Source organism: Acipenser ruthenus, chromosome 47, assembly GCF_902713425.1.
Source record: "Acipenser ruthenus chromosome 47, fAciRut3.2 maternal haplotype, whole genome shotgun sequence".
Classification (NCBI taxonomy): domain Eukaryota; kingdom Metazoa; phylum Chordata; class Actinopteri; order Acipenseriformes; family Acipenseridae; genus Acipenser; species Acipenser ruthenus.
Genome location: NC_081235.1, coordinates 1,799,609 through 1,813,721, shown reverse-complemented (window position 1 = coordinate 1,813,721; position 14,113 = coordinate 1,799,609). Strand labels below are relative to the sequence as shown.

General features: G+C 42.1%; 1 protein-coding gene across 1 annotated transcript in view; it reads left to right on the top strand.

Moving 5' to 3' along the window:
- Positions 1–13,074, top strand: part of LOC131721030 (FYN-binding protein 1-like) — a 53,435-nt gene extending 40,361 nt beyond the window's left edge. Inside the window, exons 8-11 of the mRNA XM_059013928.1 lie at positions 1,222–1,381; positions 1,698–1,854; positions 11,498–11,517; positions 13,016–13,074. Of these exons, the coding sequence (XP_058869911.1) occupies positions 1,222–1,381; positions 1,698–1,854; positions 11,498–11,517; positions 13,016–13,074 (396 nt within the window). The remainder of the gene's footprint in view (positions 1–1,221; positions 1,382–1,697; positions 1,855–11,497; positions 11,518–13,015) is intronic.
- The last annotated feature ends 1,039 nt before the right edge of the window (positions 13,075–14,113 follow it).

The following is a 14,113-nucleotide window of genomic DNA, read 5'->3' as shown; positions in this document are numbered from 1 at the left end:
TGCTTTGGGGTGCATCACATTGACACTGGTGCTCCCACAGGTTACAGCAACCCTCAATAGCCAGGCACCTGGTGAGCTCAAGCAGGGCAGGGCAGGGTGGGGCAGGGCAGGACAGGGCTGGTAGCTCAAGTTCCTGGGTGTAAAGAGGCAGTTGGCTTGGTCGTGGGATTGGATGACACCCATTGACCTCCATTTCTCCTGCACTGTGATGGGGAATTGCTGCCGTGAGGGAACAGAATTGGAAAACCGGGGGTAAAATAATAGGGCAATCGAAATAAAAAAAGGTTTCCTATCTTTGCTGTACTCTATAATGCATATATTTTCTCCAAGTCTTGGCAAGGCAACTTCTCGTAACCCGGGGAGTTCACATAAACTGTTTTAAAAATGGTACATGGCTCATTGAGGGCATGGTAAAAATACATTAAATAATTTATCTTGTGATCTCAACATAACGGTTTGAAATGTCGAAATCCTGAGAGAATGTATCCCATGATCATGACAGAACACATTTCTATTTATTTTTTCCGCTGTCCTTAATGAGCCACTGTATGAAGGGAATATACATTTGTGTTCCATACAAGTGAGCACCATTGTTGAACAATATCATGTTTTAATATTTATCATGTCTCATAATGCTCTACAACATGCTGATCACTGAAGCTCTAAGATGGCATTATGGCAAAATGGCTGCAAAGTAGAAAAATGCGCCTTAAAATCAGCCTCAAAACAAGAGGGCCTACATAAAATGTGATATGCATGAGAAAAATAATAATGTGTCAATAGACAAGCTCTGCAAATATACCCTGTGGTAGTTCCATTAAAGGTGAAACAACTTCCATAGTAAATGTTTCATTTTTGGACGTCACTTGTAGGCAAAATACAATAGTGCTTTAAATCAGTCCTCTGATCTTGCTTTCTGTGCTCCTTTTTAAAGACTTCAATCAAGTTCCCCTTGTTCTCTGCTCATTTGATTCCGTTTTCATCTTTGTAACTGATTCCTTTAGCCCTGGGATTAGTCTGGTTGCTCCTCACTGGATTCTTTTCATCTGAGAGGGATGTGATATGCCTGCAATACAAGCTACTGGCTGGCAAGAATGACAGTATCATTGAGATTATGTACTTGTTCTTACAGCTTCAAGTTCTTGTCAAGATTCTGTTTTACAGTCTTCCACAGGGCTTGTATATTCTAAATGAAATAAGCATCCTGTTGTGTCTGTGTAGCTGACAGGTTCAGTGGAGGTCATTCACTCAGCGAAGGTTAGGGTGGACTGTCGTGGAGGAAAGAACGATCTGTACGTCAAGCAGGGAGAGATCGTGGAGATCGTGAGGGTGAAGAACAATCCTGAAGGAAAGTGGCTTGCCCGAACATTCGACGGAACCTGTGAGTGAAGGGTTTTGTGCTTCTGAACCTTGTTAACTTTTTATGTGTAATTGCATTATAATATTTTTGCAATGCAGACTCCCATCAGATTAACACATTCTTTTATAGCTTGTTTGGTTTCATTTAATAACTGCCAGCAATAAAAAAAAAAAAACAAGATAAAGTATCTTCACAGCCCTAATATTTAGAAATAACTGAGTATTGTGAACAGCCAGGTGTCAGCTTTTACCAAATATTTGTATTTAGTTTTAATGACTGCTTTATTTTTATTTCATAGTATTTTGTATTTGTCATGAATGTTGCTTTTCCCGGACAGACGGCTACATTAACAACACCAGCGTGGACGTGGATTATGAGGAAGTGAAGCGGAAGATTCAGAGCCAGGGCCGAAGCCGGGTGCTCGAGTCCTCCTCGGGGCCCGTGCAGGATGAGGATTTCTACGATGATGTGGGCTCCTCGGAGCAAATGAGCAGGTAACACCGTACACCCTACACCCTGACAGGCCTATCAGCGGGCACTGCATTGCACAACACAACACACTGTGGGTAAAGTGATTGTCTCTCTGCAGCCTGACTCTCACAGTGATTGTCTCTCTGCAGCCCGGCTCGCATAGTGATTGTCTCTCTCAGTCTGACTCACACAGTGATTGTCTCTCTGCAGCCTGACTCACACAGTGATTGTCTCTCTGCAGCCTGACTCACACAGTGATTGTCTCTCTGCAGCCTGACTCACACAGTGATTGTCTCTCTGCAGCCCGGCTCGCATAGTGATTGTCTCTCTCAGTCTGACTCACACAGTGATTGTCTCTCTGCAGCCTGACTCACACAGTGATTGTCTCTCTCAGCCCGACTCACACAGTGATTGTCTCTCTGCAGCCCGACTCACACAGTGATTGTCTCTCTCAGCCTGACTCACACAGTGATTGTCTCTCTCAGCCTGACTCACACAGTGATTGTCTCTCTGCAGCCTGACTCACACAGTGATTGTCTCTCTGCAGCCCGACTCACACAGTGATTGTCTCTCTCAGCCTGACTCACACAGTGATTGTCTCTCTGCAGCCCGACTCACACAGTGATTGTCTCTCTCAGCCTGACTCACACAGTGATTGTCTCTCTGCAGCCTGACTCACACAGTGATTGTCTCTCTCAGCCTGACTCACACAGTGATTGTTTCTCTCAACCTGACTCACACAGTGATTGTCTCTCTCAGCCTGACTCACACAGTGATTGTCTCTCTCAGCCTGACTCACACAGTGATTGTCTCTCTCAGCCTGACTCACACAGTGATTGTCTCTCTCAGCCTGACTCACACAGTGATTGTCTCTCTGCAGCCTGACTCACACAGTGATTGTCTCTCTGCAGCCCGACTCACACAGTGATTGTCTCTCTCAGCCTGACTCACACAGTGATTGTCTCTCTGCAGCCCGACTCACACAGTGATTGTCTCTCTCAGCCTGACTCACACAGTGATTGTCTCTCTGCAGCCTGACTCACACAGTGATTGTCTCTCTCAGCCTGACTCACATAGTGATTGTTTCTCTCAGCCTGACTCACACAGTGATTGTCTCTCTGCAGCCTGACTCACACAGTGATTGTCTCTCTGCAGCCTGACTCACACAGTGATTGTCTCTCTGCAGCCCGGCTCGCATAGTGATTGTCTCTCTCAGTCTGACTCACACAGTGATTGTCTCTCTGCAGCCTGACTCACACAGTGATTGTCTCTCTCAGCCCGACTCACACAGTGATTGTCTCTCTGCAGCCCGACTCACACAGTGATTGTCTCTCTCAGCCTGACTCACACAGTGATTGTCTCTCTCAGCCTGACTCACACAGTGATTGTCTCTCTGCAGCCTGACTCACACAGTGATTGTCTCTCTGCAGCCCGACTCACACAGTGATTGTCTCTCTCAGCCTGACTCACACAGTGATTGTCTCTCTGCAGCCCGACTCACACAGTGATTGTCTCTCTCAGCCTGACTCACACAGTGATTGTCTCTCTGCAGCCTGACTCACACAGTGATTGTCTCTCTCAGCCTGACTCACACAGTGATTGTCTCTCTCAGCCTGACTCACACAGTGATTGTCTCTCTGCAGCCTGACTCACACAGTGATTGTCTCTCTCAGCCTGACTCACATAGTGATTGTTTCTCTCAGCCTGACTCACACAGTGATTGTCTCTCTCAGCCTGACTCACACAGTGATTGTCTCTCTGCAGCCCGACTCACACAGTGATTGTCTCTCTGCAGCCCGACTCACACAGTGATTGTCTCTCTCAGCCTGACTCACACAGTGATTGTCTCTCTGCAGCCCGACTCACACAGTGATTGTCTCTCTCAGCCTGACTCACACAGTGATTGTCTCTCTGCAGCCTGACTCACACAGTGATTGTCTCTCTCAGCCTGACTCACATAGTGATTGTTTCTCTCAGCCTGACTCACACAGTGATTGTCTCTCTCAGCCTGACTCACACAGTGATTGTCTCTCTGCAGCCCGACTCACACAGTGATTGTCTCTCTCAGCCTGACTCACATAGTGATTGTTTCTCTCAGCCTGACTCACACAGTGATTGTCTCTCTCAGCCCGGCTCGCATAGTGATTGTTACTAACAAAATAATTCCCTGTTGTGCACTTCCATTTGTTGTCTCAAATTTGCAATTTTGAAAGAAACTCGTGTATTTATAACATTATATATGGTACTACATTTAGTAAATAAATCTCTGTTTACAAGCAATGCTTTCCGTTAGTGTTGCACTTCCGTGGTCAGTTCACCTGGAGGGTAAAATTGTCCCCACCCCTCCAATAGCTTCTTTCTTGTCATAAACCAACCAGCTGCTTCCCCTATCGACTGACATGCTTTCAGCCAATAACGTGACTCAGAAGACACTGCTGTGGTTAAGTGACCAGGGAAGTGCAAGTGTAACAAATGACCTGAGAAAAAATCAAGGAAACCAAGAACTTCCTTTAACCTAAAGTAGTACCAGATAAAATGAAAATACAAGTTTGCTATAACGTGTTTTTGTTTTTCAAAACTGCACATTTTAGACTAATGTAGCTAATGGAAGAACAAAACAGGTGAGATTTACATGATTATTCTATTAGCTACAGTTAGTTTAATAGTGGAAAATGAATGCTAAAATTATTGTGAAAATGAATATACAATCCTCAAAAAAACCTTTTCAGTTAAACTTATAGACAAATACTAAGATGCTGAGCCTTTATTGATAAAATCTATAACTTTCTGTGAAGATGTGCCAGAAAGCTTTTTTTGCAGAAAAATAAATAGTTCTAGCGTCATGCACGTGATCGGCTTCACTGCTAACTCTTTTAGTTCTAGCGTCATGCACGTGATCGGCTTCACTGCTAACTCTTTTAGTTCTAGCGTCACGCACGTGATCGGCTTCACTGCTAACTCTTTTAGTTCTAGCGTCATGCACGTGATCGGCTTCACTGCTAACTCTTTTAGTTCTAGCGTCACGCACGTGATCGGCTTCACTGCTAACTCTTTTAGTTCTAGCGTCACGCACGTGATCGGCTTCACTGCTAACTCTTTCAGTTCTAGCGTCATGCACGTGATCGGCTTCACTGCTAACTCTTTCAGTTCTAGCGTCACGCACGTGATCGGCTTCACTGCTAACTCTTTCAGTTCTAGCGTCACGCACGTGATCGGCTTCACTGCTAACTCTTTTAGTTCTAGCGTCACGCACGTGATCGGCTTCACTGCTAACTCTTTTAGTTCTAGCGTCACGCACGTGATCGGCTTCACTGCTAACTCTTTTAGTTCTAGCGTCACGCACGTGATCGGCTTCACTGCTAACTCTTTTAGTTCTAGCGTCACGCACGTGATCGGCTTCACTGCTAACTCTTTTAGTTCTAGCGTCACGCACGTGATCGGCTTCACTGCTAACTCTTTTAGTTCTAGCGTCAAGCACGTGATCGGCTTCACTGCTAACTCTTTTAGTTCTAGCGTCACGCACGTGATCGGCTTCACTGCTAACTCTTTTAGTTCTAGCGTCACGCACGTGATCGGCTTCACTGCTAACTCTTTTAGTTCTAGCGTCACGCACGTGATCGGCTTCACTGCTAACTCTTTTAGTTCTAGCGTCATGCACGTGATCGGCTTCACTGCTAACTCTTTTAGTTCTAGCGTCACGCACGTGATCGGCTTCACTGCTAACTCTTTCAGTTCTAGCGTCACGCACGTGATCGGCTTCACTGCTAACTCTTTTAGTTCTAGCGTCATGCACGTGATCGGCTTCACTGCTAACTCTTTTAGTTCTAGCGTCACGCACGTGATCGGCTTCACTGCTAACTCTTTTAGTTCTAGCGTCACGCACGTGATCGGCTTCACTGCTAACTCTTTTAGTTCTAGCGTCACGCACGTGATCGGCTTCACTGCTAACTCTTTTAGTTCTAGCGTCATGCACGTGATCGGCTTCACTGCTAACTCTTTCAGTTCTAGCGTCATGCACGTGATCGGCTTCACTGCTAACTCTTTTAGTTCTAGCGTCACGCACGTGATCGGCTTCACTGCTAACTCTTTTAGTTCTAGCGTCACGCACGTGATCGGCTTCACTGCTAACTCTTTTAGTTCTAGCGTCATGCACGTGATCGGCTTCACTGCTAACTCTTTTAGTTCTAGCGTCACGCACGTGATCGGCTTCACTGCTAACTCTTTTAGTTCTAGCGTCACGCACGTGATCGGCTTCACTGCTAACTCTTTTAGTTCTAGCGTCATGCACGTGATCGGCTTCACTGCTAACTCTTTTAGTTCTAGCGTCACGCACGTGATCGGCTTCACTGCTAACTCTTTTAGTTCTAGCGTCACGCACGTGATCGGCTTCACTGCTAACTCTTTTAGTTCTAGCGTCACGCACGTGATCGGCTTCACTGCTAACTCTTTTAGTTCTAGCGTCATGCACGTGATCGGCTTCACTGCTAACTCTTTTAGTTCTAGCGTCATGCACGTGATCGGCTTCACTGCTAACTCTTTTAGTTCTAGCGTCATGCACGTGATCGGCTTCACTGCTAACTCTTTTAGTTCTAGCGTCATGCACGTGATCGGCTTCACTGCTAACTCTTTTAGTTCTAGCGTCATGCACGTGATCGGCTTCACTGCTAACTCTTTTAGTTCTAGCGTCATGCACGTGATCGGCTTCACTGCTAACTCTTTTTTCTATACTAGTCTGTAATACTGTTGGTGAATGTCATGATCCTCAACTTTTCCGTCATACTGATTGCTCTAATTCTGACTTTACAGCTGTGGCAGGGAATAGATCTCACTGGCATACTCTGACTTCCTACTTGCATTGTTCTGTCGACACTGTCTGCCAGATGTTTTCTTGCCTAAGACATTGACCTCTGACCTTATATAGCAGCCATATTCCTGCTGGACAGACTGAGGGGTAGATGTACTGAGATGTTCCAGTTGCAGCGCAAACTTACTGCAAAGTATACATTTTGCCGTATGTACTGAGAAAATATGTTAATAAAGAGAGCCGCAATATACTAAATTAAATATTTGTTGGGGTTTTTTAGCGAGATCTCTAGTATTGTGAGAGTCGTGCAACATTTTTTAAAATAAGTAACGGAAGGCAGTTTAATCCCATCAGATTCTATAGTGGGGCCCTGTGGCAAAGTGATTTGCAGTGCAGAGGTGTAGAGGTGATGCAATGCTCAAACAGTGACAAACAACAAAGTTAACGGTCTAAACAATCCATTTATTTATAATCCTGATTGTTTGGCAATCATAAATAATAGTAATTGGCAATACACTATGTGTACTGCAAAGTTAAAATCACAGGGTTCAGTCCCGAAATAATAATAACAGTACAAACACACACAGAACACAAACACGATCACAAGTCCAGAGTGAGTGCTAACGTGCAAGTGGTGAAATATAATTAATAGTGAACTGTAGTGCAGTGCTGTCCGGGTTTGGTGCTGGCCTTTAGCTCCTGCATCGTGTTAGCCGTCTAACAGTGACACTCGAGTACAATTAGAACGACAAGCAAACAAACACTCACATGTATTTTACAGTCCTTCAGCGGTTCTTTCACAACCATAACAAAGGAACAGTTCGCTTTGCCTCATCACCTTTTGTACCTTCAGTCACGCCCCCTTGATTAGAGAGTACAATCGCTTTTCCTCCAATCCGCGATTGCCACAACGCCTCCCATCTGGGGCGATGACTTGGTGTACTGTGGCTCCGCCCCCTTTCTAGATGGCCGACTTCCACCTTTCCCTGGAATGAATTGCCAAACCATCCAGTCCGTGGCACACTGTTCTCTTTACACAGCGCCCTCACAGGTCAGGAGGGAGATTTATAACCAAGATTCATTCTTTCTCCATCACAGGCCCCCACCTTCAATAAATAAAAAATGTGATTCTATCAAAAAGCTTTTCATAATCATACAGTAGCCCCTCGCTAAATTGTCCAACATAAGTTGTCGGATTATAAAAAAATACAATAAAATATGAAAAATATATGTATGTACAGTAGGCCTATATAGTATACAGTACAATGCATTGAGCACAACTGGCAACACACAAGAAAAAGCAGACTGGGAAATGCCAGCAACAATTGCGACTGTTTAAAACATGCTTCCAAAAGTTCTTAACGAATTGATTCCTTTGTAAGTGTCGCAATTGCCGGTGTACTGCCACAGTATGCCTCCTTGCCAGAATTTTTGTGTATTTTCTTGATTTTTTTTATTGGCATTTAATTGTAATGTTGATACTTTAAAAAAAAAAAAAAAAAAAAACATCTACATTTCAATCCTATACCGGCAAGGAATTCATTCTTTGGTGCAACTCAAAATCTTTGTACCACACAGATATAAATCTACCAACATTTTTATCTTACTGGGCCACCTGTTCCACGAGGGTTTTGCACTATCCTCCATCAAGGTGTATATCGCTGCAATATCTAGTATTTTACCAGGGTGGGAATATCACCTGGTAGGTTCGCACCCTGCGGTGTCCAGATTTCTCAGGGGGTTAACCACTTAAGGCCCCCAAAGAAACATATCGTTCCTCAATGGAACCTAAGTCTAGTACTGAATAGACTCATGGGACCACTGTTTGAACCCATGGCAACATACGACCAGAAATCCCTGACATGGAAGACTGTATTCTTGGTAGCAGTAACATCAGCAAGAAGGACAGATGAGCTGCAAGCACTGGGCATTGATGCACTCTATTCTCAGATTCTCAGATGTTCAGGGACAAGATTGTCTGCAGAAGTGGTAACACAGTTCCAGCGAGATCAAATCAAAAACTTTTCCTTATTTTTTCCAAGGACCACACAAATTAAAATCAGAGGCCAGACAGCTGAATTTCTGTATTCATAGGATTATCAAAAAAAGACCATCAGGACATATTTTTGTAGCTTTTAGCTCACAAGCTCAAGGCAACCCTGTCTCTAAACAGACAATCTCTAGGTGGATTACATCTTGCATCGAGTTCTGTTATAACGTGGACAAGAAATTGGCAATACACAGGACCTGTAAAAGCACACTCAGTGAGAGGGTGGCTACTACATGGGCACAATTCAAATCAGTCCCAATTCAAGCATTTGCAATACAGCTATGTGGGCCTCTTCCGAGACCTTCATAAAATATTATAACTTAAATGTGTCTTCTTCTCAGCCAACCTTTGCTCACTCAGTACTCTTTGTGGCTTCGGGCACTGATATCTAACCTACCACCCTTTGTCACTTCCTATGGTAGAGTTCACTCGGTGTGTGGAGTCCATCATACGAGGCAAGAAGACGAAGATTACCTGTTATATGGTTTCTTCGTAGAATGATGAACTCCACACACCTATATCCCACCCTCCTTCCCCCTTGCCTACCTTTTCTAATCAGTTATGAACTATATTAAACCATTTTTATATGTAAAGAACAGACACAAATAAGTTGTAAAACTTAACATTTATTTATGTAACTCTAACAATAACAATTTTAATAAGTACATGGTCCGGTACTGGTGCCATTATCTAATATATATAAACATAAAAAAAGATGGTTCTCATTTTTAATTTCTTACGGTTTTATAGGATAATAAAACAAAATATTTCCATCAATATTGAGGCTACATTGGCACATATAAACTCAACAGCCATGTTTTTGAGGTCCTTGGCACTTTCATCTGTGCTGACGCAGCTGACATGGCCCATCGTGACACCTGAAACACTGCACCTGCAAAATACAAAGAAGCAAGCGTTTTGCGGAGCGCCTTCTTTACTGTATCTAACTGCCATGTAAGCGAGTCCCACCAGAAAATCACAAATGTTACAAATCTTATAAAAACTATTTAAAGATGATATGTATGTATGGCACCAAAATGCTCTAGAACCACAAACACAATATAATATAAAGTATAGCTTACTAAAGTTAATTACGCAATATAAAGCCACACTTGAGTGAGTGGCAGTACTGCCCTGTGTGTTGAAGTTGCAGTTAGTCCATGTGATACCAATACGTTTGTAATAAGACATAGTAAGTAAATACAGTATACAGTAGAAAAAAATGAAAAGGTTGTTTTGGATGTACACAAACGGTTTCATTATTTAAATGTTTAAAAATATATAATGCAGGACGTTTCAGCCAGTAGGCCTTCTGCTGTGCAGAACATGATGTATGAACATGTGTCTAAAATGTACATTACATCTGTAATACCAAAAGTTAACATCAAACCATGACAATGAATAAGCTATATAGATTAAACAGATGATTGCTTAACTATGTGTTATTACTAGCATATTCATATCACACGATTTAGTGTAAAATATTAAAATAAAAATGTTATCTGGTCCGTTTCAACGTAACGTGAGGAAATGGACATTCACGAGCTATTTTGTGTTGTGATGTTTTTATACTGTCTGCTGTCTAAAATGACACATCTGTAATACTGAAAGTTCACAGTAAACCACGGCGATGAATACATTTCTATTAATATTGTATTTCACAGAAAACAGTGGGGTGGGGGGTTGCCACGACACCGGTGAGGGAAACAGTCAGCAGCCACACAAGTTTATAAACTGCAATGCGATTTCATTTCCATTTTTAAAGAGCAATGTGAAGAATGAAGGAAATGGCACAAAAGTAGAACATATTTTACAACTCAAGTGAGCGATCTGAGCCGTTTAGTTTCAGTGTAGGAACTATCAAGTAGTTTTTTTTTAGGAATGTTTTTTTTTCAGATGCTTATATAAACAGCTGCAATATTTTCCAATCTAAAAAGTAATACTATTATTAATAATGAAAGAGTCTGTAAGCTAGTGTGGTCCAGTGGCTGATGTATTGCAGGAAGCAGAACAGGAGAAGCAATTGAAATGCAAATGAAATATTTATTTTCAGGACCAAAAAATAAATAAAAGAAACAGTTCAAACAAAACAAAACTATAGGAATTAAATCCAGCTATTTATAATATCAAACCATGGGTGCACAGACTATAACTTTCAGACCTCTGAGCAAACTGCTCACTAGTCTGTCACCTCGCTTTTGAATGAGCCAGCCATGGCATACCTTGCCCACACTAGCCCCTCCCTTTAGCCATAAGAGAGCCTCGTGTGAAATTATTTTTATTTATTTTTTATAATTTTTCGTTTTATTTTCACAAAAATGTCGTTTTATTACAGATACACATTAATAAAACAACTCAAATAGATAAATATATCAATAGTATAAATCATGCTTTAACTACATACATATTTTTTATTAAACATTATCCAATTTTTTTTGTTTTGCAACTTGACAAACAGACTTCACACAAAAAATAATTTAGATACCATAATTTCTCATTAGTGACTGTAACAGTAACGTACAGTCCCCCACTCTTTAATGAGCTGCCTATTTACAGTAAATACTGCCCATGCCCTCTATAAAAATACAATACAATAAGATCAAATAATATATATTATATATGTTAGTACATTTAGTACATTTCACCCTAGACTTCTGACTTGTTTGCAACTGGTTTGTTACTATTGCGACAGCCGCAACACTTTAGTACATCTACCCCTGAGGGGTTTGCTTCAGGACTCCTTGCAGGAGCCTCTATTAACAATAAACATATAAACTCTGTGTTTGACATTTATTTCTATTTCTGTTTACAGCAACCGAAAAGCAGATAATGGTGAGTATCTAATTTTAATATGCATAAAAAAGAAGTCAATTGTATTTCTTTATCAGGATAATTCAGTGCATGTATATACATTTTAAAATGTGACCTTCAGTTCTTCTGAGCTGTTTGTGGGGGTATTGCCGCAGCGAGGGAGCGAAATTGGACAGAAAATTAAAAACACAGCACTGCTTGGTGAGAATATGTAGATATACTGCTGCCTCCCAGTCTTCAGCTCTAACCATTAAAGTGAATATGTCCATAGAACATTGTTCCAGAACTCTTGAGGATCATCCAGGTGCTTTTTGGCAAACTTGAGACGAGCATTCATGTTCTTCTTAGTGAGCAATGGTTTCCGCCTTGCTACTCTGCCATGAATCCCATTTTTTGCCCAGTGTCTTTCTGATGGTGGAGTCATGAACACTGACCTAAGCCGAGGCGAGAGGAGGCCTGCAGATCCTTGGGATGTTGTTCTAGGGTCTTCTTGTGACTTCCTGGACGATTTTATGCCTTGCTCTTTGGAGAGATTTTGGCAGGACGGCCACTCCTGGGAAGATTCACTACTGTCCCAAACTTTCTCCATTTATGGCTCAATATGGCTCTGACTGTGGTTCGGTGGAGCCCCCAGAGCCCTTAGAAATGGCTTTTGTAACCCTTTCCAGATTGATAGCATCACAACTTTTTTTCCCGAGGTCTTCAGGAACTTCTTTGTTCGTGGCATGATGTGCCTCTAGAACCTGTGTGCTGACAACTTCACTCTGATGGTAAGGGCCAAAGTTAGTCAGATTTATATTGGGCAGGGGGGCTGGCCAAATCAGGCTGGTTGTTAACCAAAGTACTCAACAGCTGACCCTAATTATCCCTTTAACTGGGTTGAGTTAACTCGGGGGGGCAATAACTTTTTCACATCTGAAGATTGCATGTTTGATTACCTTGCACACCAAACAAATGAAAGAAGCACCAAACTTTGGTGCCATTTTTTTTTCTCTCAGACTCCCTCTATATACTACTGCAATCCACAAAAAAATCTGACCAAATACAATGTGAAAAATGTGCAAAAAATGCAGAAAATCAGACGGGGGGCAAATACTTTTTCACGGCACTAATATATATAAAAACACTCAAGTTTCCTTTACTAAACTTTGCAGTAAAAGTGCAGTTTTTTTTTTTTTCCTCTGATGTAATTATTTACAGAAATTGCAGTCATGTCCTCCAACTCCAAGATTTATTAATTTAAATAAAATGACATTAATTAAAACTATGTGCATTATTTTTTTTTGTCACAGGATCTGAACAAGAGTAAAATCCTATGTTTCTTTTTTCTGCGTTGATTTCTGCTTGTTTTGAATATTACCTTTAGCACGAATTGCCCCGCCCAGCCATCCAAGGTTTCTGAGCAGTGCAGTGCATCACAGCAACTTGTTGCTAAACTATCAATACCTATAAATATTCCCTGAAGGCCCAGCCCTTGAACTCGTGGTCTCCCTGGTAACGCAGGTGTGTTTCTTTTCAGAGGACGTTTACGACGATGTCGAAGCAATCCCAGAGGAATTCCCTCCCCCCACCTCCTGAAATCTGGTAAGGCACATGAGTCACACTTCCCTGATTGAAAAGAAAATGTGTGTAAGACAGGAGGAAATAGTCCCTTTATTCATTACACACATTTTAAACTGTGTACACGGTAACCATGGCTGGTAGTACACACATTTTAAACTGTGTACACGGTAACATGGCTGGTAGTACACACATTTTAAACTGTACACGGTAACATGGTTGGTAGTACACACATTTTAAACTGTGTACACGGTAACATGGCTGGTAGTACTCACATTTTAAACTGTGTACACGGTAACATGGCTGGTAGTACACACATTTTAAACTGTACACGGTAACATGGCTGGTAGTACACACATTTTAAACTGTACACGGTAACATGGTTGGTAGTACACACATTTTAAACTGTGTACACGGTAACATGGCTGGTAGTACACACATTTTAAACTGTACACGGTAACATGGCTGGTAGTACACACATTTTAAACTGTACACGGTAACATGGCTGGTAGTACACACATTTTAAACTGTGTACACGGTAACATGGCTGGTAGTACACACATTTGGGTCATTCCGTACCAACTCAACCAGAGCCGTTGCCCGACCCGTCTCACATTTTGCTAGACAAATTCACCTGGGGGTTTTTGGGCCCACTGAGTTCAGAAATGCTGATTTTTTATTTTTATGTTTTTATTTCCCCTTTGAGCTGGGACCTGGCAAAGGTCGACCTAAAGTGAAAAAGTGACCCTGACCAGAAAATCACCCAGGGCTCAGCTTAGACGCTCCCATCATGTGTATCACCTTGTTCAACTCGTAATGAATAGGACTTTAGAGAAAAAAATACCAGGAGCACCTAACTCACTTTTGACAAGTTGCCAGATGAGGGTAAGTGACGAGTTTTATCTGAACTTCAGTCCAACCCTTTACCCTGTAGGGGATGCGGGTCCTAAAATGTTAGTATTGCTGTAAGAACCTTAGGGACCACTCTTCCGAATTTTGTGGAACACTTTTGGTTTCAAGTCCCCACACTGGTCATTAATCCCCTCTGAAATTTGAA